The 20,955-nt window shown below is 33.6% G+C and overlaps 1 protein-coding gene across 6 annotated transcripts in view; it reads right to left on the bottom strand.

The window, feature by feature from the left end:
* Positions 1 to 14,516, bottom strand: part of LOC111695266 (ryanodine receptor) — a 45,725-nt gene extending 31,209 nt beyond the window's left edge. For 4 of the 6 annotated variants that reach the window (XM_023464512.1, XM_023464510.1, XM_023464514.1 and 1 more), the window contains exons 1-16: positions 14,434 to 14,516; positions 13,751 to 13,920; positions 12,849 to 12,947; positions 12,599 to 12,676; positions 11,181 to 11,256; positions 10,645 to 10,677; positions 7,326 to 7,438; positions 6,074 to 6,207; positions 4,669 to 4,737; positions 4,427 to 4,612; positions 2,708 to 4,370; positions 2,443 to 2,651; positions 1,674 to 2,368; positions 1,416 to 1,614; positions 1,024 to 1,119; positions 232 to 360 (exon numbers count right to left, since the gene is read on the bottom strand). In XM_023464512.1, coding sequence (XP_023320280.1) covers positions 232 to 360; positions 1,024 to 1,119; positions 1,416 to 1,614; positions 1,674 to 2,368; positions 2,443 to 2,651; positions 2,708 to 4,370; positions 4,427 to 4,612; positions 4,669 to 4,737; positions 6,074 to 6,207; positions 7,326 to 7,438; positions 10,645 to 10,677; positions 11,181 to 11,256; positions 12,599 to 12,676; positions 12,849 to 12,947; positions 13,751 to 13,903 — 3,932 coding nt within the window. In that variant the 5' untranslated portion in view covers positions 13,904 to 13,920; positions 14,434 to 14,516. The remainder of the gene's footprint in view (positions 1 to 231; positions 361 to 1,023; positions 1,120 to 1,415; positions 1,615 to 1,673; positions 2,369 to 2,442; positions 2,652 to 2,707; positions 4,371 to 4,426; positions 4,613 to 4,668; positions 4,738 to 6,073; positions 6,208 to 7,325; positions 7,439 to 10,644; positions 10,678 to 11,180; positions 11,257 to 12,598; positions 12,677 to 12,848; positions 12,948 to 13,750; positions 13,921 to 14,433) is intronic. The other 2 variants (XM_023464513.1, XM_023464515.1) reach the window with 1 other exon arrangement.
* Positions 14,517 to 20,955: the final 6,439 nt, after the last annotated feature.

The following is a 20,955-nucleotide window of genomic DNA, read 5'->3' as shown; positions in this document are numbered from 1 at the left end:
GCTTGGAATATCTAGGGTTTACGTCATTGGGTTGTAAAGATATAGGGATTAGAAAATCAGAGTTCGTGGCCAATAATGAATTCCTTTTTCAGTAAATGTGACCCTAGAATGCTATAACCTATTGATACTTGTACCCTGGGTCACTTGTTTGATTTTTTCCTTCAAAATTTAAAAGTATTTTACTGCTCAATTTTTTGTTTCAAAATAAAAAAGATTTATTTAATTACTTACAAGATGAATCGATCATTGCATGAGACTGGAAGAGAAAGTCTCATGAACTCCCAGTCTGCCTTCTCTTCCTGCTCGTAGGTATTATGGGAGATCTTGAGACTCGGAGGATTATCAGCTCCAGCAGGCATCCTGGATACAAAGAAATTGAGTCTTTGCCACAAATTCTAATATCATAATCCCTATATCTTTGCAGCCTAATGGTGTAAACCTTTGATCTTTCAAACTTAGATTAGTTGATTCAACAGAATTCTTGGTTTGAAATATCTAAGGTTTACAACATCGGGTTGAAAAAATATAGGAATTAGAAAATCAGAGTTTGTGGCAAAGACTCAATTCTAAATGTAGATCAATTATAAGAGATATTTCCGAGCAGCATACGCCGACAATAGACAGCACAGACAGATAAAGTTTTAGATCTGTAAAATAGATAGTTTTGAAATAACGTATTTTCTAGTTATTTTAGCTTGTTTTACCCCCCACCCCCACACACTCTCCTCCAAATTCATGAACTTTTCCAGGTGTAAATATAATTTTTTGATACGTAATTTTTCCATTTTTAGGAAAGTTTACTGATAAGATTTGAGTTATGAAAAATAAACTTGAATGTCAAGGATTAAAATACACTGCCCTTGTCTTATATTTTGCTATTTCTGTTTGTTTACTGATTTATATTTTGAATGCAGTTGTTTATCCTTTGTACTATCAGGCCGGAGCTGTCACTCAGAAAATATAAATAAATTTTGTCTCAAACTTTGAAAAATCATTTGTCTAGACTTAAAGTCGATCCTGCACCTTGTCACATCGATCTTAGGAGCATCCAGGTCCTCGTTGTTCTCGAAGGAGGAGAGCTCCTTCGTGTACCAGAAGGTGACTGCTCTCACCATATTCCTGAAAAGTCAAATATTTCCTGGATTGGCAAAAAAGTATTGGAAATTTTTAAAAATGGTGAAATGTGTAAAAGTTTTAAGTATTCTTAAAATAATCCGTTCAATCACAATTTCAGAGTGAGCCACATCACATTATATCAGATTATGTCTCGTCTTTTACAAATAAAAATCGAAATTTACTTATTTTTCTTTGCAATCTTTACAAACAACCCCTACCCTGTTACATCTATACATCTCAATTTATAGCAATTGATATGATGTGGCTCCCTCTGACATATTAATGATAAAGGTACTTACACGCAGAATGGTTCATATCCCTCCTGTAAACCACACATAGTAAAGTACTTGAATGTATCCACATCGTGTCCGAAGTTAAGCCTACACTTCTGTCCTATACCTAGAGTACAGGCTGGGACAAAGGTTTCTCCTTGTATCTCGGAGAATGCTGCATCTCCTGCTGATGGATCAACCAACAGTTCTCCGTTCAGAGAGAATACTAAAAATAGATTTTTTTAAATGGCTGTTTTTTAATAATTTAGGTACTAGAATAGTTACCGATTGTTCTATCATTGGTATCCAGGAAAACTCCAATAGTATCCCCAACCTGCCATTTCTTTCCATAAGTATCGTTAACTCCTCCGTGAAGTTTCTCCTCCTTAGACCCATCATAGGACCAGGAGCTTTCATCTCCACCTAAAGATGCGTCCGGACAAGCTTCAGTTAAAGCCCAACCTACACAAACTGAACCCGGAGTTAGAACTTCTACCTCGTAATACCATTTTCCACTTGATACTCCGTAGGTTCGTTCTGCTCTATATGTTCTGTGAGTAGGATGATGAGAGACCTTGAGTTCTGTAGCTTCTATTTCTCCTGTGGGAGGATCTAGAATGTATCCGTAGACTAGCAAGGTTCGAACCGTCTCACTTGCAGTGTTCCTATTCGCTATCTTAATTGCCTCATCAACATATATGTACGGGAGAAGATGAGGACTACGTTTCCTCTCAGAGTCCTCGTTCAAACCATAGGTCCAGCTCTGACTAATCCTCTCCTTAGCCCAGAGATTGTGAGTATTCTCCGCCAATAGATCAACCAATTCTTCCATCTTGGTTGTTAGTTCTATAGCGGATAGATCTAGAGGAGCAGGTTTATATCCATTGGATTGAAGAAACGGATCATTTGGTAGTCTTACAGCTCTTATTCTTGCTGGAGGTTTATCCATGCTGATATTATATCCTAGAGCTATGATCGTTCTAAAAAAATTATAAATAACAAAGATATTCTAGATATATGCAAACAGAAAACATGCAGTTTTAATAAAACATACCTCAATGTTTGAACAGCAAGCTGAACATTATACCGCTTCTCTGCCTGGGGTAGATTCTGGAACTGAGTAAGACAAGGGTGAAGACCCATTGTATCATCCCTTCTCTCTCCGTGAGTCCAACCTGCTTCTATTTTACCCATTGCCCACATCTCATGAATATTCTCAGCAAGCTTGTCTCGAATATTCTCCACAAAGCTCGGAAGTTGAATCTAAGAAAAAAAGATTTTTTAGGATGAAATTTTAAAATTGGAATGAAAATACTTACAGTGCTTGTATCTACGGGTTGTGGTATATATGCAACATCATCTTCTACAGGTAAAGGACCAGATAAAACTCCTTTAGAAACCTCGCCGAAATAAAAGCAAGGATCGATTGCCAGGATCTGGGTTGGGAGAAGGCAATCATACAATGGAGAGAATCCCTCCGGAGGAGAATATTTCAACCGTCCGTGTTCTCCTCCGAACAGAAACCTGCAACTGATCTTTGCTGATGCAGAGATTACAGGAAAGAACATTCCTTCAAGATTAAAATTTCTAAAATATCCTGGTATCTTCATTCCATTGTAGAAGAAAGTGATGATTGGGACGGATAAGTCCAGAGCACAGCCAATATTATCTCCTTTCTTCACATAGGGCTCATTGACGCTAGGGATAACCATGGTACTCCTTCCTCCAGTCCACAGATATGCTCCATCAAAACCATAGGAGTAGAGATCATCTCCAACACCGTTCCCTCCCCACTTCTCTCCTCCTCCTGGATACGGAATATATCCCGACGTGTTCCCCCAGCCTACTCGGAAGTGAGGTGCCATATGGGATTGTTGTTCCACATGGTCAATACACACCTCGAAATACCATTTCGAGTAAAGGTTTGATCCTGGAACTGATCCAACAAACATGTTAGGTCGGGAGGAAGCAACATGATCAACTACAGCAGAGTAGAGGAGAAGATTCTTCCCTGGTAGAAGGAAATCTACAATATTGTTCTGAGAAGATCTGACAGCAACTCCACTTCCCTTGCACAGATTACACAGAATATCCAAAACCTTGGGATCTCTTCCAAACTTTTCCAGGAGGGAGATAATCACCTTGATATGCTCCTCCTGCATCATGTTTAGGGCTTCAGGGGAGTCATTGAGTACACAGTACAGTACATCCATCATGCCAGCACCCTCTCCGCCTAGCTTACTGAACAACCAGTTTAGCCTCTGCGCCTGCGCAAACTGGGAGCAGTTAGTGTGGTTTCCTCGGATAACTGCAGCTAGAAGTTGGAATAAAGAAGCTGAAATAGATTCCCATTGATCTCCAGCCTCCTCTCCTGCAAAGGATGAAAGCAAACCTTGACTTGTGATTACATTCATCTTGTCAATCATATCAAGGATTAGGTTCAAGATTCCTTCCTCCTGGAATAAATCCTGTCGGTTTCGGAGTGCTTTCAGGAACTTTTGTCGTTCCTCATGGCTCAAATCGTCTTCAGGTTGAACAAAGTAATTATTAAGATCATCAAGACATCCAACCATCTCAGAGAGTTTGCAGTCCGAGAGAAAAGTTTCCGTGCTTTTTGTTGAAACCATGACTTCAAGGCCGGAGATAAAGGAGTTAAAAAGAGCGGAACATTTCTTAATTACTCTGGCAGTTCTAGCCTCCTCCTCCTGAGATCTTGCAAACTCACACCCGTCATCCATCCTTCCTTCTTCATGAAGCAGAACTCTCTTCTCCTCAACCAAACCAACCCCCTTCTTCTTAACCTGGTAGGCCTTATAGGACAACCAGTATCCAGTCTCTATATGCTGAGCTATCACGGATACATCATCATATCGAACGTTGGGAACTCCAATAATCTCAAGATCCTTGTCCTCTAGTAAAACCTTGTTATCGTCCTTGACGTCCCTGAGGTAGAAACTAGTTGCTCCTAGATTAGCCTCTTCTCTACAATAATAAAGTTAAATATCATGAAATCTTTAAATAAAAATACAAGATCTTACTTGCTAAGCAGACGAACATCCGTCCCATCCTCCATAACTCCGAGATATAGCCCTGTAGTGATGTGACGGATCCTCATAGGATGATACCAGTTGATATATCCCCCAGCCCACTTAGTTCTAGCCAGCTCCAACCTCCACAGGGATCTAGCCTGCTGCATCACTGAACCACCCTCATACACAACAATACTACAATCAAGTTATTATCATTCTTTTTTATTATCATATATTATTATTAATAATACTTAGTTTCTGGTGACTCCAAAGACCAATTGGATGGGATTGTAAGACATTCGTCCCCTCCATGAGTGAACCTTAAAAAATAATCTGATTTAGAAAAATAACAAGAAATTGAAGAGTTTGGATATGGAGTGAGTATGGAGTTGGGAAAGGGCGGATAGGGTAGAGGAATGTAAAGTAAAGTAAAAAATTATTTATTTATGAAATATAAAAAAAAACATACAAAATTAAGTGTTTCAGGAGAAAATATTTAAAAACCTCTAAAAGTATACGTTGTGGGAATATTTCCACCCAATTCTAAAAAATATATAAATATAGAAATGAAAGGAAAGTAAAGGATAAGGAAAGTTACATATTTATTGTTTACACTATATTTAATATAAATTGGTGGTGGATTGTTTGTATTTTTCGACGATGAACTAACAACTTTTCGAAATAAAAATTATAGATTTATATGTAATGTTAAAAAAGTAAAAAAAGATTTATGGAGTGTGAAAGAGATATAGGTTTTATGAAAAATGGGCATTTTTAAGCATCTTTTTAATACCGCGCTGTACTTTTACTTTTTTAATTTTTTATTCTTTTCTTTGTAAAGTCGTCTTTGCTTTCTTCGATTCTTTTGCACGTGTTAGAATTAAAACATTTGTTCTGATGATAAAAATCTTCTATTAAATTCTGTTTAAAATTCGAAATAAGATTGATATTTGAAAGCTTAGAAAAGTGTCGTTTATTTTCATACCATATTTTAGGGAAATTGTGAGGGGGGAGCAGTCCAATTTTGATAGATTTTATTCTAGGAATATGAAAATCATTTCTGTTTCTAAGATTTGCGTTTTTGATAATTTTTGATAGTAAAAAATCTTTTTTAAATGTTGGGGGTAATTAATCTCCTTTCAATTGAAATAAAAATGGGGGAATGGGGGATAAGAATATGAGGGATACGGAGAAAGTGTGGATAGGGAAAAGGGGATGGGAATGGGGAAAGGTGGATGGGAAATGCAGGGAAAGGGGGATACAAAGATGTGGGGGATATAGGGGATTAAGGGGTGTAGATGGGTAGTGAGGATAGGGGATGGGGGTGCATGTTATGAACGGGGTAGGGGGAGGATAGGGTAATAGTTTATACATATTGCTCCCATCTAAATCCTAGAAGGAAATTCTGAGGATTTACAAACAATAAACTGTCAAGCCCGACATAGAAAATGAATTACATCTGTACTAAATGTTAAACAAAGTTAATGGGAACTTAAATCTCTCAATACCAACAGAAAGAGATTTAAAATTGTAAACTAATAAAGCAATGACATAAATAGCTTTAATGATTAGGCATTTAATTTTTTTAAATGGCATCTAATTTTTTAACAGGTCTTTATTTTATTCGAACAATTAAGGTTTTTGATAAATTCAAACCTGAGAACATCTCCTCCGAAGACACAAGGTTGGTTCTTGAGCCGGCTCAGACCTGTTCCAAAGGGAGATACGTTCCACTGAGTTACATGGAACGATGCGTTCACAATAGATTGGTTATTCTCCTTGGTCGCTTGCTGAACATATAAATGTATATATATATAAATCCCTTTTAGGTAGATTCGGACTCTCTTTCTTGTGAAAATTTTGCGTTTACTTGTTGTTTCCAAGCCGCCATTTTTTACACTGTACATAAAAAAGCTAAAAATTTTGCGTATTTTTCAGATTTTTGATTGATTTCCAAATAATTTCAAATCAACATATTTTAACATTGACCAGCCATAAAACATCCCTGGAGTCATGTGAGTTACCTCAATAAAATTGAGATTTGCCATGCTGGTTGACGTTTGATGGATACAAACCAACCAACCAACAAAAAACAAAACATCCATGCAGAAAAGTAAAATATATAAATAGATGTCGAAAACAGTTTATATCTAGATAAGTTCAGTTTCTGCAACTGTAAGAGAAAACTAGGTTGAAAGTTTGACAGAAAATCATTAGATCATTATATATATATATATATATATTTGTTTTTAGTAATTCGGGAAGGGAATCATTTGAAAGTGTAGTATTATGCTTACCACGGTATCATTCAAGAAACTGATTACTTGCAACACACTCTTACATATTTGTAACATGTGTTTAACATCTCTGATATTTACAACTATTAATCTAAAGGAGAACTACTGGGCTGAAATATAAAATATATATATGCACTTTCAACTGATTCCCGAATTACTAAGACCAAAAAACCATCCGTTTATACAATACATAACTTAGTTTATAAAATTTAAACTCTATTATTTACTGGAACATTTTTAAAATGACGTGGTAGTTTAATTGTATAAAACATTGAATAAAATTGTAAACAAAGATCAGTATTTCTTAGCAGAGGGTAGTAGGACCGAGCCTGGGGGTTTAGTTAGTTTTTATTTACTCATTTACTACGTACAATGTTAGAGAAATAAAGCATTTTATTTTAGACTTGCTTAAAGCTTTTGAAAATTTGAAGGACATTTGATAAAATACGTGAATGGGTAAAATGAAACTGAAATTGTCATGAACATTAAACAGTTCCTAAAAGTATGCTTTGTTAAAAATTAAGTTTGTTTTATATCCAATTAGCGTTGTTACTAAATGAAATTACACTTACGCGAAAAAAACTTATTATAAAAGAGATCTGAAAATTTACCAAATATCTCTCAGTAGCTACGGATACAAAGATAACATCATCTCCAACCCGAACCTTCTCACCCTCCGACCTTTGCTTGGACGCAGGATGAACTGTCCACCAACAGGCTTCTCCTAGACAACAGAGAGTCATGTAAACTTGATTTTTAGAGTATCCTTTATTTTCCTTTTTTACTGCAATTACATTGTATTTTTAATAATCTCATTTACATTTACTCTGGTTAGTAAATTTATTAATTTTTAGTGTAAATCTTTTCTTTTTTCAGTGTTTTCATTCAGATTTTAGTGAATTTAATTACTCATTTAATGTAATCATTTATTCTTTTTTCTGCCATTATAATTTTTTCTATTGCAGTTTTTTTTAATGCTTTTTTCCAAATTTTGTAAATTTTTTTGTATTTTTATCTTTTTCGTGATTTTCTTCTCTCTTCTTGTGTATTTCCTTTAAATGACTAAAATTTTAAAAACGTTGGCGAATTTAAGTTTTGAATTGCCTCAACATTTTCATGAAATATTTTTTAACTTAAATTTTTCATGCTTAGGTCATATTCAACTTGTATTATAGCAGTGCTATAAATACTCATTGTGCAGTGTTGAATTAGATGTACATCATAACACTGAGCTATAAAGTTTAATGGTTCCTGGGTTTTCTAAAAAAGAAATGAAGGTATTTCTAGGATTTCTTTATTCAAATGAAATTATTTACATCTTTTTTAGGTATCTTTTTTCCCAAAACGCTTGTTATATCTAGAAATTTTATCCATGTGCCCTGTATCTCTACAATTTTTGAACGTATTATAAAAATAATTTTAATTTTCCCTAATGCTTGGGTCAAAATAAACTCTAAAAAAAACCTTCTTGCTAAAGAGAAAATACACATTTACATTTGCCGTTGATCTTCTTAAATAATATTTTGAACAATCAACAAACATAACCAGCATTTTCTATACGAAAAAAGTATGTACAATAGTTGTACTGCACTCTTGTGTAGAGTGCAGTTTATGGTTAGCATTAGCAAGCACAAAACTCCGTTATTAGAAAGAAGTAAATAAAATTTGAAATCAAAAACTGAATGTTAAGACATATCTAAAAAATATATATTGTTTACAGCAAATCAATATGTAATTCGCAATGAAAACTCTTCTTCATTAAGTTTTATAATGTGTCTAAGCGGGACAAACCTAATTTCATTTTAATTTGTTATGGCAGCTTACAAAATAACAAATATTTATTATGTGAGGGATTAAACAAACAAAATATTTACAAAAATATTTATTAGAGTTTTAATTTGTGTAAAAAATTGAGTTTTTGCCTCAAACTCCAATTATTTAATCCCTATATCTCTGCAACCGAATGGTGTAAAACTTTGATATTTCAAACCTAACTTATTTGATCTAACAGAATTCAAAGTTTGAAATATCCAAGGTCTACGACATTGGGTTGAAAATATCAAGAGATAAAATAAAATTTGAGTTCGTGGCAAAAACTCAGTTCCTTTGGTGTTCATTCTGTATACATTTTATTAAATCACTGCTCCTTTTGATTTAAAATGTTGTTACTGAATTTAGAATTTAAAAAATCTTTATTATTTGGTTTGTGGGTGAATTCTGGGAACAATTCATGGATGGATATATTCAGTTTTCAAAATAATCCTTTGATCAAAGAGTTGTTTGATTTTGGTCTACCGAAGATGAAAATATAAAGGTTACATGATAGATATAAGACTTGACCAATGATGAGACACTATGTGATATAGAGAATGATTAATAATCTAAATAGCTTTGAAGATCCTGGATATAAACAACCTTTACAAACTACTCGATAAGCAAGCTAAACCCTGGGGATACCTCACTCCTCTTTACATATGTCCTACCCTTGTAATTTATTTTATAGTCTCCCTGTAGAATATTATTATTCCTCGTTAATTCAACTGAATTAAAGCGAACAGATTAAAATGTCAGGGTTATTTGTATTCCAGAAATTGTTTCCTTATTACAAAGAAAGCTGAAAAACAACAATTTCATATTTAGGGGGAGGGGAGGGGGATCTAGTTTTGATTGAATTTTTACTTTAATGAAAGGGAATGTAAACGTAATTATCTCCCTCCACCCCCACCCCCACCATTTAAAGAGTTGTCAGCACGATTCACATTTAAACCTTCTGTCTGAGAAACATTGAGGAATATAGTGTCGTTATTCTGAAAAATTAATAAATTCTAACATTTTTCTCCTTCGCTACTGCTGCATAAATCCGCAAGTCAATTGTCCACAATTGGAAACAATCTTAAAATTTTTAAATAGTAAAACAAGAACATTTTGGTGATTTTGGTCGCCTTTACTCGGACAAAAGTTTAAAAAGTGCTGTTGTGAATCGATGATGCCCCTGTTCAAATTACGAGTCACGTGAAATGATGTCGCCAGTCCTTCAAAGTTTAGATTTTAGAATAGACAAAACTTTTAAAGGTTACACAATTCACAAAAAAGGATTTTTTATAAATACAATCTTTAATGCCTGTAAGCACTCTGTTATACAATATAAATAAAATTCTTGAAATTCAAACCAACATTTTGTATTTCTCGTGCAGGTGAAATAGATACAAGTTTCTTTACAAATTAGTGTTTGTTAAAGGGACTGTAAGCGTTATTACAAGTGAACCTCCATGCGAAGATGATCAATAATGTGGAGACAATTCGTTTTTCTAGGTTTAAAAGTTTTTTACTTTTGATAATTCCTTCCAGTAGAAATGTAGAGAAACAACGATAGAAAAGTATCAGTTCTTATAATTTAAAATGTTACACTTGCTCAGACAAAGCTTTTAAGATTACCCTTCTGAATCAGGTAATTATCATCTTGGCATGGAGGGTCACTTGACTTTACGCTTACAGTCCCTTAACAACTATAGTTCAGTTCCCTAAAGAATTAAGTTTTTGGTTGTCCATTTATGCAGTTGACAAGGGTAAAAGAACACAACAGGGACAGGAGAGGAGGGAAGAAGGGGCAGGAGAAACGGGAAGATGGTTTAAAGGGAGGGACCGGCTAGACATGGTAGTTGAGCTGAAAGTGTAGGATTGTAGAGAAAAACTTTGTTTTGTCCATGGTATTTCAGAATTGTAAAGAAACTTTCTTCTGCTGACTGAAACAACTGGTGAAATATTACAGAAGACTTTACGATCTTAGTTAAAAACTGTACACCGTAAAAATGTCTCATTGGTATAAAAAAAATCCTGAAGTTTCTCTCTACAATACTGCACTGTCAGCTCAACTACCATGTCTATCCGGTCTCTCCCTTTAAGGAGAAAGGGGGAGGGTTATCTGTATACCTGGATTACTAGAGCCCTGAACGAATCCTGGTCCTGATTATTAAGGCGCTGGTTAATCTTATTTATGCTTTATATTCTTTATCTTGTTAATATGTATATATCCAATATGTACACTACACTGAATATCTATATTAAATTATCATAATTTTATTGATTATATCATCATTATCAAATAAGTCTATATCAGGCTGATTTTTGATCGCATTTGTAGAATAGAAAAACAAAAACAATATAAAGAGGGAGATAATCATCTACAATACATATCTGCTTCTCAAGAAAAGTTTTATTTTCTCTCTGAAAACTGAGCCAATACTGTGCTTGTTATTTTCTGCTATTCATAACAAATATTCTTGTAAAAATAGTAAAAAAGCAGGCATGGTTTCAAATCATGCTTTGGTTTGGATCTATGTAAAAAAATTAACCTAAAAAATAGTGCATTAAAATGTTACATCTATATAATGTTGAAGTCCTTTCATTATAAACATACAAAACGTCTAATCTAAGCTTAGATAAATTGTCAACACTAAAAACCTTACCTTCAGATTGTTCCTGAAGACCAACATCAAAAGCAAGCTTGTCATTGGAAGAACTACTCGATAAGCAAGCCAAGTACTAGATATGAACAACCTTTACAAACTACTCGATAACAAGCTAAACCCTGGATATAAACAACCTTTACAAACTACTCGATAAGCAAGCTAAACCCTGGATATAAACAACCTTTACAAACTACTCGATAAGCAAGCTAAACCCTGGATATGAACAACCGTTACAAACTACTCAATAAGCAAGCTAAACCCTGGATATGAACAACCTTTACAAACTACTCGATAAGCAAGCTAAACCCTAGATATGAACAACCTTTACAAACTACTCAATAAGCAAGGTAAACCCTGGATATAAACAACCTTTACAAACTACTCGATAAGCAAGCTAAACCCTGGATATAAACAACCTTTACAAACTACTCGATAAGCAAGCTAAACCCTAGATATGAACAACTTTTACAAACTACTCAATAAGCAAGCTAAACCCTGGATATGAACAACCTTTACAAACTACTCGATAAATAAGCCAAGTACTAAGTATGAACAACCTGAGGACGAAAATTATGTCTGGGAAAGCGATAAGTTTCATGCACCGACTTAACTCGATATATCCACAGCTTAAACTTTCAAATTTATTTTAAGTTTATTTCTGTAGGTTGAATATACTAAAAATCAACTAAGAGAGATAAAAGTAAAAAAAAAGGTTTTCCTCTATGAAAATTACTCGATAAGCAACCCAAAGTAAGCTTATATAAAACTCCTCACAAACTACTCGATAAACAAACTCGGTACTTAAAAAGAAAATAATCGATACTTTAAATATTGAAAAAAATTTGCCTTTCTTGTATGAGTACCCCCAACATATTCTTGGTTTTGATATTTTTAAATTGTTAAAATATTTCAAGAATATAAAGGAAACGAGGTTGGGGTTAATTAAATTTCTCCGGGTATAGAGATGCATCCTATGAATAGAGTTTGAATGCCGACCTAATCTCAACCCTGGAGAACTTCATCTTCTTTTTATATTCTTTCAGATTGGAACAGTTCGATTGAAAGACATGCAGCTTTTACACTTGCTTATTAGGAGGTATAGGTTAGCTGTTAAGGATTCATATCTACACACGACAATTAAGAAAACCAACCGGACTGACTTTGACGGGAGGGTGGAGGGGGGGGGGGGAGCTTAATCCAAATGAATTTTCTATAATTTCGGGGATGGTGATGGACCAAACCTCTGTAGAGAAAAAAATTAGATGTTAGTTCGACATTTTATTGGATCAATTCTATATCCAAGGCCATTGCAAGCATCGGAATAATCTTTTATTCTGTGACAAGGCAAAGTTTTTATATTATTTGACGTATAAAAAAGGTTAATATTTAAGAAATGCTTCTAAATGCACACTTACCATATCACTGTTACAGTGACGAAGAAGGATTGCATTTCCGTAGAGAAGGGTTTTATGTCCGGACCCTAAACCTTTACCCTGAATACAAGAAATAGGAAATACGGGGAAATAATTGGGTTGTTTTTGTAACCCTGACGTCATAGATCTTCAACATTTCAAATAGTCTATATTTAAAATATCAAAGGTTTACATCAGTAAGTTGCAAAGATATAGCGATTGGATAAAATATTGAGAGAAAAAATGTACTCACCGCCTCAGCGTCATTAGAAGAAATAATCTCCTGGAGAGCACGAACAGAGAGTGCTTGCTCAATCACAAACACACACTGAGACAAGTCAGGCGGAACATTCTTAAATAATAACACTTGTTTAGACAATGGTAGGCGATTATATTAATACAATGAAGACGACTACGCTTTGATTACAAGTAAACAAAGAGAAACTGTGAATTGAAAACTTCTCTTTGTTCTAAAGTTTAAGTGTTACTGCTGTTTGAAAGCTTGGTAGAAATCAAAATTGAAATATAAAGTCGTCTTCATTGTATTGATATAAAAGACGACTTCATTGTATTGAAATATAAAGTCGTCTTCATTGTATTGATATAGAAGACGACTTCATTGTATTGATATAGAAGACGACGACTTACTTGGAAAGAATTTTTAATAAAATTCTCACTCAATTATTCTGCAATTATCAATGGTTCATTTATCATTAAACATTATCTGTATAATAACATATATAGTTTCAGTAGAAGTAAATATTTCCATTAACTGATAGCGCCGATTAAAGGATTTATCTCTATGTGGAGAATGAGATAGATAGAAAGATAGATGTTACCGCCATACTATTTCTATTGGTTAAGAATAGACAACAAACACATGACTGAACCCTTGATTGGATCAGGAGCTAATGGACTCGGCATATGATCATATAAAGTTATGTTAGCTATAGATGGCCAAACGCCTGGACCAAATTGGCTGACATCAGTTGAGGGAACCCTTGGGTACTAACATAAACTAAAAAAAATTCAAAATATCTTTTTTTCAAAAATTGATTTTTTCCTTTTTCAAAATTGGATTTTTCAAAATTCCACGGGAAAGTCGTTTATATAAATATTTAACTAAACATGATTCATAATATTTCTGAAGATCACCTTGTCCGCAATACTCTCTAGGAAGCATTGTCTATTCCCGAAACCTTCAGCTGATAGACAAACCCTTTCTCCAGTTCCAGTGCAGGATAGTGTCACCATATCCTCAGTTCGGAGGAAGGAGACATCCTCTGCTCCTCCTTCCTCCTCCGACATCGTAGTTTAATCGGAGTCTAGGAGCAGAATATCAAGATTAAAATAATTCAACTATGCAAGGATTTATCCGGGGTTACTAGCGGTACATGTAAGATCCAATGGTTTGATCTGTATCATTACAATGTGGCTGATACATGATAGATATATCATTTAAGATAAATACTACATTGAAAATATAAAGGTTACATGATAGATATAAGACTTGACCAATGATGAGACACTATGTGATATAGAGAATGATTAATAATCTAAATAGCTTTGAAATGTTATGCATCCAAAATTAAAACTGAATCCGACCCACTTTTATTTTTTTTGTAGCCTTGGACATTATGATTTCGAAGTTGAAAATTTGTTCTGTTTTGCTTTAGTTTTGAAGAAGCGTTTTGCGAATTCAAATTAGAATTTTGCGTCAGAGTATGCATATTTTAGACCATTCTAAATATATTTAGAATTTGTGTTAAAATTAGGCAAAATTATGTTATGAACAATTCACATAAAAACATTTTATTCAGTTGTAAATAAATACTCACAGTTTGTATTTAGAATATATCCAGTAGAGAGCTAGGACTGGAACTAGGGTATCCTGCACTGACCGGCTTATGGGAGCGCTGGCCAGCCTCCAACTAGATTACCTGACCCCCCCTCCCCCATGCCCTGCCCTGCCTACCTGGAGCAGCTGACCGACAATTAGTTCCGGGTCAGGTTCTACCATTATATTAATTCAATAAGCTTCTTCATATTTATTCCTTAATTTAGGATATTTTTAAATTCCAACATACAGAGACAATAGTCTTAGAAGAGCACATATATCCAGGAGCAATCAAGCTTTCCGTCCTACCTGGAGTTTTGGGAAACAGATGAGTCTTGCAAAACTTGAACCGGTTTTCTCCAGGTACTTTAATCCTACAGAGACACAGGATGTTTTTGCAACAAGGAGTAAAGACAGTATTACAGGAGTAAATATACTTTCTCCAGAGTTTGCTGACTAAGAATAGGGGAATTTAGATATATATTATCCATAGACACAGTGTTTCGTCCTATAAGGACTCATCAGTCTGGCTGAATTATTATCAGTTTTTGATTTTTGCAGTTGACGGGGCTTGAACCATGCATCTTTAGATTATGGATCGAACACGCTAACCACTACTTAATATATATATATACATATCACAACCTCCTGATATATTATATATCAGGTCCTGTTTGTATTGTATATGGGTTTAATGAATAAAATCCTATCAGGTCCTATATGTATTAGGTACATATCAAATCTGAAAATAGCGAAGATCTAAGAATGAAGAATAAAGATTAGTTTTAATATTATATGTTGTGAAGAATAACAACAGTTTCCATTATTTGATAATACATAAATATCCCAGGGAATTGAACAATGTTTACATAAATAAATATTGTTTTCTAACCATATATATATAATACATATAATACCACTCAATAGGTCCAGGATACTACAGTGGAGCTCTGAATTTAGTGAAGTAGAAAGACGACAAAGAAAAGACTTCTTCACGACGGTATTAAAAACCTCATCATGTCTGTTTCTAAACAGGACCCCTGTCCACCAGGAGTAGGGTAAAAAACCTCATCATGTCTGTTTCTAAACAGGACCCATCTCCACCAGGAGTAGAGTAGAAAACCTCATCATGTGTAACGTATTGTTGTCTTGAAGTTCAGAGACATAATCCTGTTTGTTTGATCTCTGTATTTTACAATTTTAAGCTTACTCCCACCCTGGACTAAGTTGGGTTCCTTCTATTTTAATTTAATCTCGTTTGTGGTCGATAATTCAACAATCTTTAAACTTACGGAGTTGTCTTTTAATACCTTTTCATTTTAAATGTAAATGTTGACAAAAAAGTATAAATTAGAAAAGGGAAAAAAATTATGTTTGAAAGGTCAAATTGTGATTAAAAGCAACAGCATGCTGGAATAAGGACCGAACTGTTGAATACGAGTTCCCTTTTTTAAACAGTTTTTGTCACAAAATCTGATTTTCTTATCCCTATATCTTTGCATTTCAATGTCAGAGACCTTAGATATTTAAAACTATGAATTATTTTAGATCAGATAATAATAGTTTGAAATATAAAAGGTTAACACAATCAGATTGCAAAAATATAGCGATTTGAAAATCAGAATTTGTGCCTAAAACTCAGTTTCTTTGTTATGTACATTCATGCATACAGATATCTTAATATATTTTGTATAACTTGACGTAAAACCAACTTCACCCCCCCCCCACCTCTCTATCCATGGTATGACACCTCCCCCCTCTCCCGGAGAAAATAGAATAATAAAAGTTTGATAAAAAAGTTTTCCATGAAGGAATATATTATTTACAAAGAGATAACAGTTCTTCCCTAGAGCGGCCTACAATGTTCTTAATCATACATTTATTTTTGAGATCGGGCCGATTATGAAGTTTCGCCAGGTATCTGCTCTTGTTTTAGCTTTAAAACATCGCGTTTACATCTTTTTTAGTCTGCTATTAAAGTTCCAAAGATCATGTTTCTAACTTTATAATAAAGACATAGTTTGACAAATGTATTAACATTTTTGCTCCAAAACGTGCATTTTTTAGTTCGCAATATGCTTTGAAACACTAAGTTAATTGATTTTAATTTAATCAAGCAAAAAGATATTTTTTGCAATTTTTATCAAAAATGTCCAGATTTTTAAGACCATGACATAAACTTTACAAGTTAACATATTTAGGACAACTAGGCTTGAAGGGCGCTTCGCACCCATCTTATATTTCAAAATTTAATTTTGGTTTTTGTTCGCCATCATTTTTCTCGTGGATTTTAAAATTTTTACAGAAATCTAAAATTTTTAGAGACAACTTTTTGGTATTCTGAGCATCCATGAACCCTTCCTGGGGTCATTTGAGGTCCCACCAAGCAAATTATATATACAGATGCTCCCACATAAAAATTGGTCATGTTTTACAATTAAACCGTTTGAGTAGATTAAAATGTAGCAATACTGCAGAAATAAATAAAGAGTCGACAAATATGAGTTTAGATGGATAGATGAATGAATATGATGAATCAGAATTGTATTCTGTGTATCCGTATATAATCTAGTTAGTATAGTATATACATACAGTTTCGATCATCGATATCAAATAAATAGAGAAACAACACAAATTTCTCGCCCTGTTTAAATGTTTATTTGATGGGTTTGAGTCTATTCAACTGTGTTGTATTTCTAGTAACTGCTTCTCTGACATTAATGTTTCAAGAAATCATATCTGCAGCATAAGCATCAAATAAACTTCTAATTAAAATGTTATCCAGCGTTACTTTCTATGACAAAGGAAGTGAGTTTTTGCCCACAAACTCAAATTTTCTAATTCTTATATATTTGAAACTGATGGTGTAAACCTTTGATATTTTAAGCTTAGATTATGTGTTCTGACAGAATTCATAGTTTGAAATATCAAATGTCTACGACATCGGGTTGTGAAGATATAGGAACTAGAAAATCAGAGTTTGTTTTTAAAAACTCAATTCCTTTAGAGCACGTCCTATTTGAAGAGTTTAAGATCTTCCTTAAATTCTCATCCTTTGTTTAAAGACATACAAATAATTCAAAATAGATAATTCTACACTAAAAGTTACAAAAGAAAACTTTAGTATTTTATTTACTTAGTAAATTTTAGAAGTGCAGATAAACTTGTTTCTTGTTAGAATTACTCTTCTTCTAAAGTTTTGATTGTTATAGAAAGTGAAATAAGTACATACTATAGGTACTAGATAGGTACTAGATAGGTACTAGATAGGTACTTGGTACATAGGAACTATCTAGGTACTAGAGTACTTGTAACTACAAGGTACAAATTACTTTTTATCTACTAGATACTCTGTATTATATACTATAACTTTATTAAGTGCTATATAATATATATAGTACCTATAGGTATCAGGAATAACTAGGTACTTAAAGTACTTGTAACTAATAGGTACTAAGTACTACCTATTTTAAGGTGCTATAGGTATCAGGATCTGCTATGGTACTTTCCCTGTTAAGGGTACAATGTACTATTTTCTATTCAAATTGTATTTTTTTAAGTATAAGTCTATACCTCACAGAATTTTCTTTCAGATTTGGGGTTGGTTAAACACCTGAACTTATTTAAGAATATATTCATAAAACACTGATGACCAATGTGCCTCAAGTGTTCTAATAATTAAAACTTTGATCCAAGGAGTAAATAAACCTAGACAAACACTCTATCTCTCTATAACCTCGCTGCCTCCCCCTCCTCCACCCCCACTTCCCCCCACTAATCAGATAAGAGCTCCACAAACCATCCATCATTCAACCAATACTAATAAATAGCAGACAACAGTAGTGCACTACCAACAAATACTCAATAGTAAATCATTCAAACATCAAGCATAACTGTTCTATATCTATGAAATTTGATCAAATTCTAAAATTTTCTTAATGCTTTAAGTTTTTGCTTCAAATTTTCTAATCCCTTCATCTTTGCAACTTGATGGTGCAAACCATTTCAATTTCAAACATAGATTATTTGATCTGACAGAAATCGTGGGTTGAAATATCTAAGGTCTACGACTAGTTGCAAAGATATATGGATTAGAAAATCAGAGTTTGTGGCAAAGACTCAAATATGGGAGACAGACCATGCTCGTGTAAACAGGAGACAGACTGCTCAAGCATACTGGAGACAGACTGCTCGTGTATACGGGAGACAGACCATGCTCGTGTATACAGGAGACAGACTGCTCGTGGATACGGGAGACAGACTGCTCAAGCATACTGGAGACAGACTGCTCGTGTATACGGGAGACAGACCATGCTCGTGTATACAGGAGACAGACTGCTCGTGGATAACGCCTGGACCNTGAGGCAGATCTGTCCAGGGGTTTTTGAGTTATGATCGGAAATCGGGTAATAAATTCATTGCAATGTGTATTAGACGAATACAAAAAAATTGGGTGAAACTCTTAAATAAGTGTAGTTTGGGCGTAACGTAGTTTGGGTAAAACCCTGCCAACATTTTAAGATGAATAAGTTTGGAAACAATTATAAAAGTTAGCTGAGACTGATCCCCTCAGGCCGTTTACATTCATAAACATCAGTTTTTAGTAGAATCACAATCAGCCTTTGGGTCATGTCCTATTCCACAAAAACTTTGGACCCGATCGGTTCAGCCTTTTCGACGTTTGAAGAGACAAACAAACACTCAGACAAACAAAGTAACATTCTTAAATCAGAACATTTGAGGATTTAAACTGAATAATTTAAGCGTTGACTAACTTTTGTGTCAATAACGTGGACTTGTTAATATTCACAACAAACAGAGTTTTTTCCTTCATCTGGTATCAGAATATCTTTAGTATACATTCGTCTATGTGTTATTTGATCTGGTATCAGAATATCTTTAATATAATACATTCGTCTATGTGTTATTTGATCTGGTATCAGAATATCTTTAGTATACATTCGTCTATGTGTTATTTGATCTGGTATCAGAATATCTTTAGTATAATACATTCGTCTATGTGTTATTTGATCTGGTATCAGAATATCTTTAGTATAATACATTCGTCTATGTGTTATTTGATCTGGTATCAGAATATCATTAGTATACATTCGTTTCTGTGTTATTAGATCTGAGCCAGGAACTTTTGTGATGGAGACAAATAATACTGAATGCTTGATCTCTTTAGAACAACAGGAATTTTCTTTGCTTGATTTAAAAGTTCTTAGTTTAATAGGTTTACTCTTTAAAAGAAAACTTTGTTTCCAGCAAAAGCTGAGTTCCTGAACTAGAATCCAATGCAGCAGTTCCCAGCTTGGATTCTATCATATTGTTTTAAGTTTAAGATTTGTATAAAACTATAAATCCAGGTTGGTCTAACATATCTTTATAATTAAAAATATGAGAATAAAAAGTCCTGTTTGATTAATTGTATAACTGTAGACCGGAGTGGTTGCAAAACAGATTCCTAATTCAGAGAACCTAATTCTATATTCAATTCAGCTGATTCCTAATTCAGAGAACCTAATTCTATATTCAAATCAGCTGATTTATCTACTGGAAATATTCCGACAAACCATGAATTTTGGAGGGAAATACAGCATAAAAAGGAATTAAATTCTATGAAAAAAGAACTAATTTATGTAATATATTGTTGATGTAAAGTTAATCTGGGGTAGGTTTACATATTTCTTGGTCTGGATATTCCTGGTTTACATATTTCTTGGTCTGGATATTCCTAGTTTACATATTTCTTGGTCTGGATATTCCTAGTTTACATATTTCTTGATCTCTGGATATTCCTAGTTTTTATATTTCTTGGTCTCTGGATATTCCTAGTTTACATATTTCTTGGTCTGGATATTCCTATTTTATATATTTCTTGGTCTTGATATACAAACTTTACTTTATTTTCAAAACTTTCAATTCAAATATAATTAATCCTAAACTTACAGAACTCTACCACTACTAGGGTTAATAAATTTGCCAAAAAATATCTACTTTTTTGTTTAAAAATTTAAGTATTTAGTTTCATGTCAAGAATAATGGGTAAAAATTAGTTAAAAGTTTTATTTTCAGAAATATTTTTTTGGGGAGAAAACATTTTAGGAACAAAAAATAAAAGACAGTAAATGCACTGTGAGTATTATTTTAAACAAGCTTATCGTAGTTTTAGAATGTATATACATAGGGCTACAAAAAAGTAAAAGTGGCTTGGTGAGGTAAAACTAAAGTCCAAGTCGTATAAATTTAATAATTGTCTATATATCAGTGAATGGCTTAAGAAAAGAACATGATTTTTGATTTTTATAAATTAATTATTTTTATCCAAATTATGTTTCAGAAGATGAATATCATTTTTGTTGTCTAGAGAGTGAAATTAATTTATTCTTTGTAATTGAGGCGGGATCCGAGCATTATTCATTTTATAAATAGTTTTGTACCCAGCCAGCCAAGTATAATTCTATAAATAATGTCCCACTGAGAGCAAGGATGGATATTGGGTTTTCGTTCAATATTAAGA

Source organism: Eurytemora carolleeae, unplaced genomic scaffold (genome assembly GCF_000591075.1).
Source record: "Eurytemora carolleeae unplaced genomic scaffold, Eaff_2.0 scaffold160, whole genome shotgun sequence".
Lineage (NCBI taxonomy): Eukaryota > Metazoa > Arthropoda > Copepoda > Calanoida > Temoridae > Eurytemora > Eurytemora carolleeae.
Note: the sequence above shows the minus strand (reverse complement) of the source record. Positions and strands in the feature narration are given on the sequence as shown.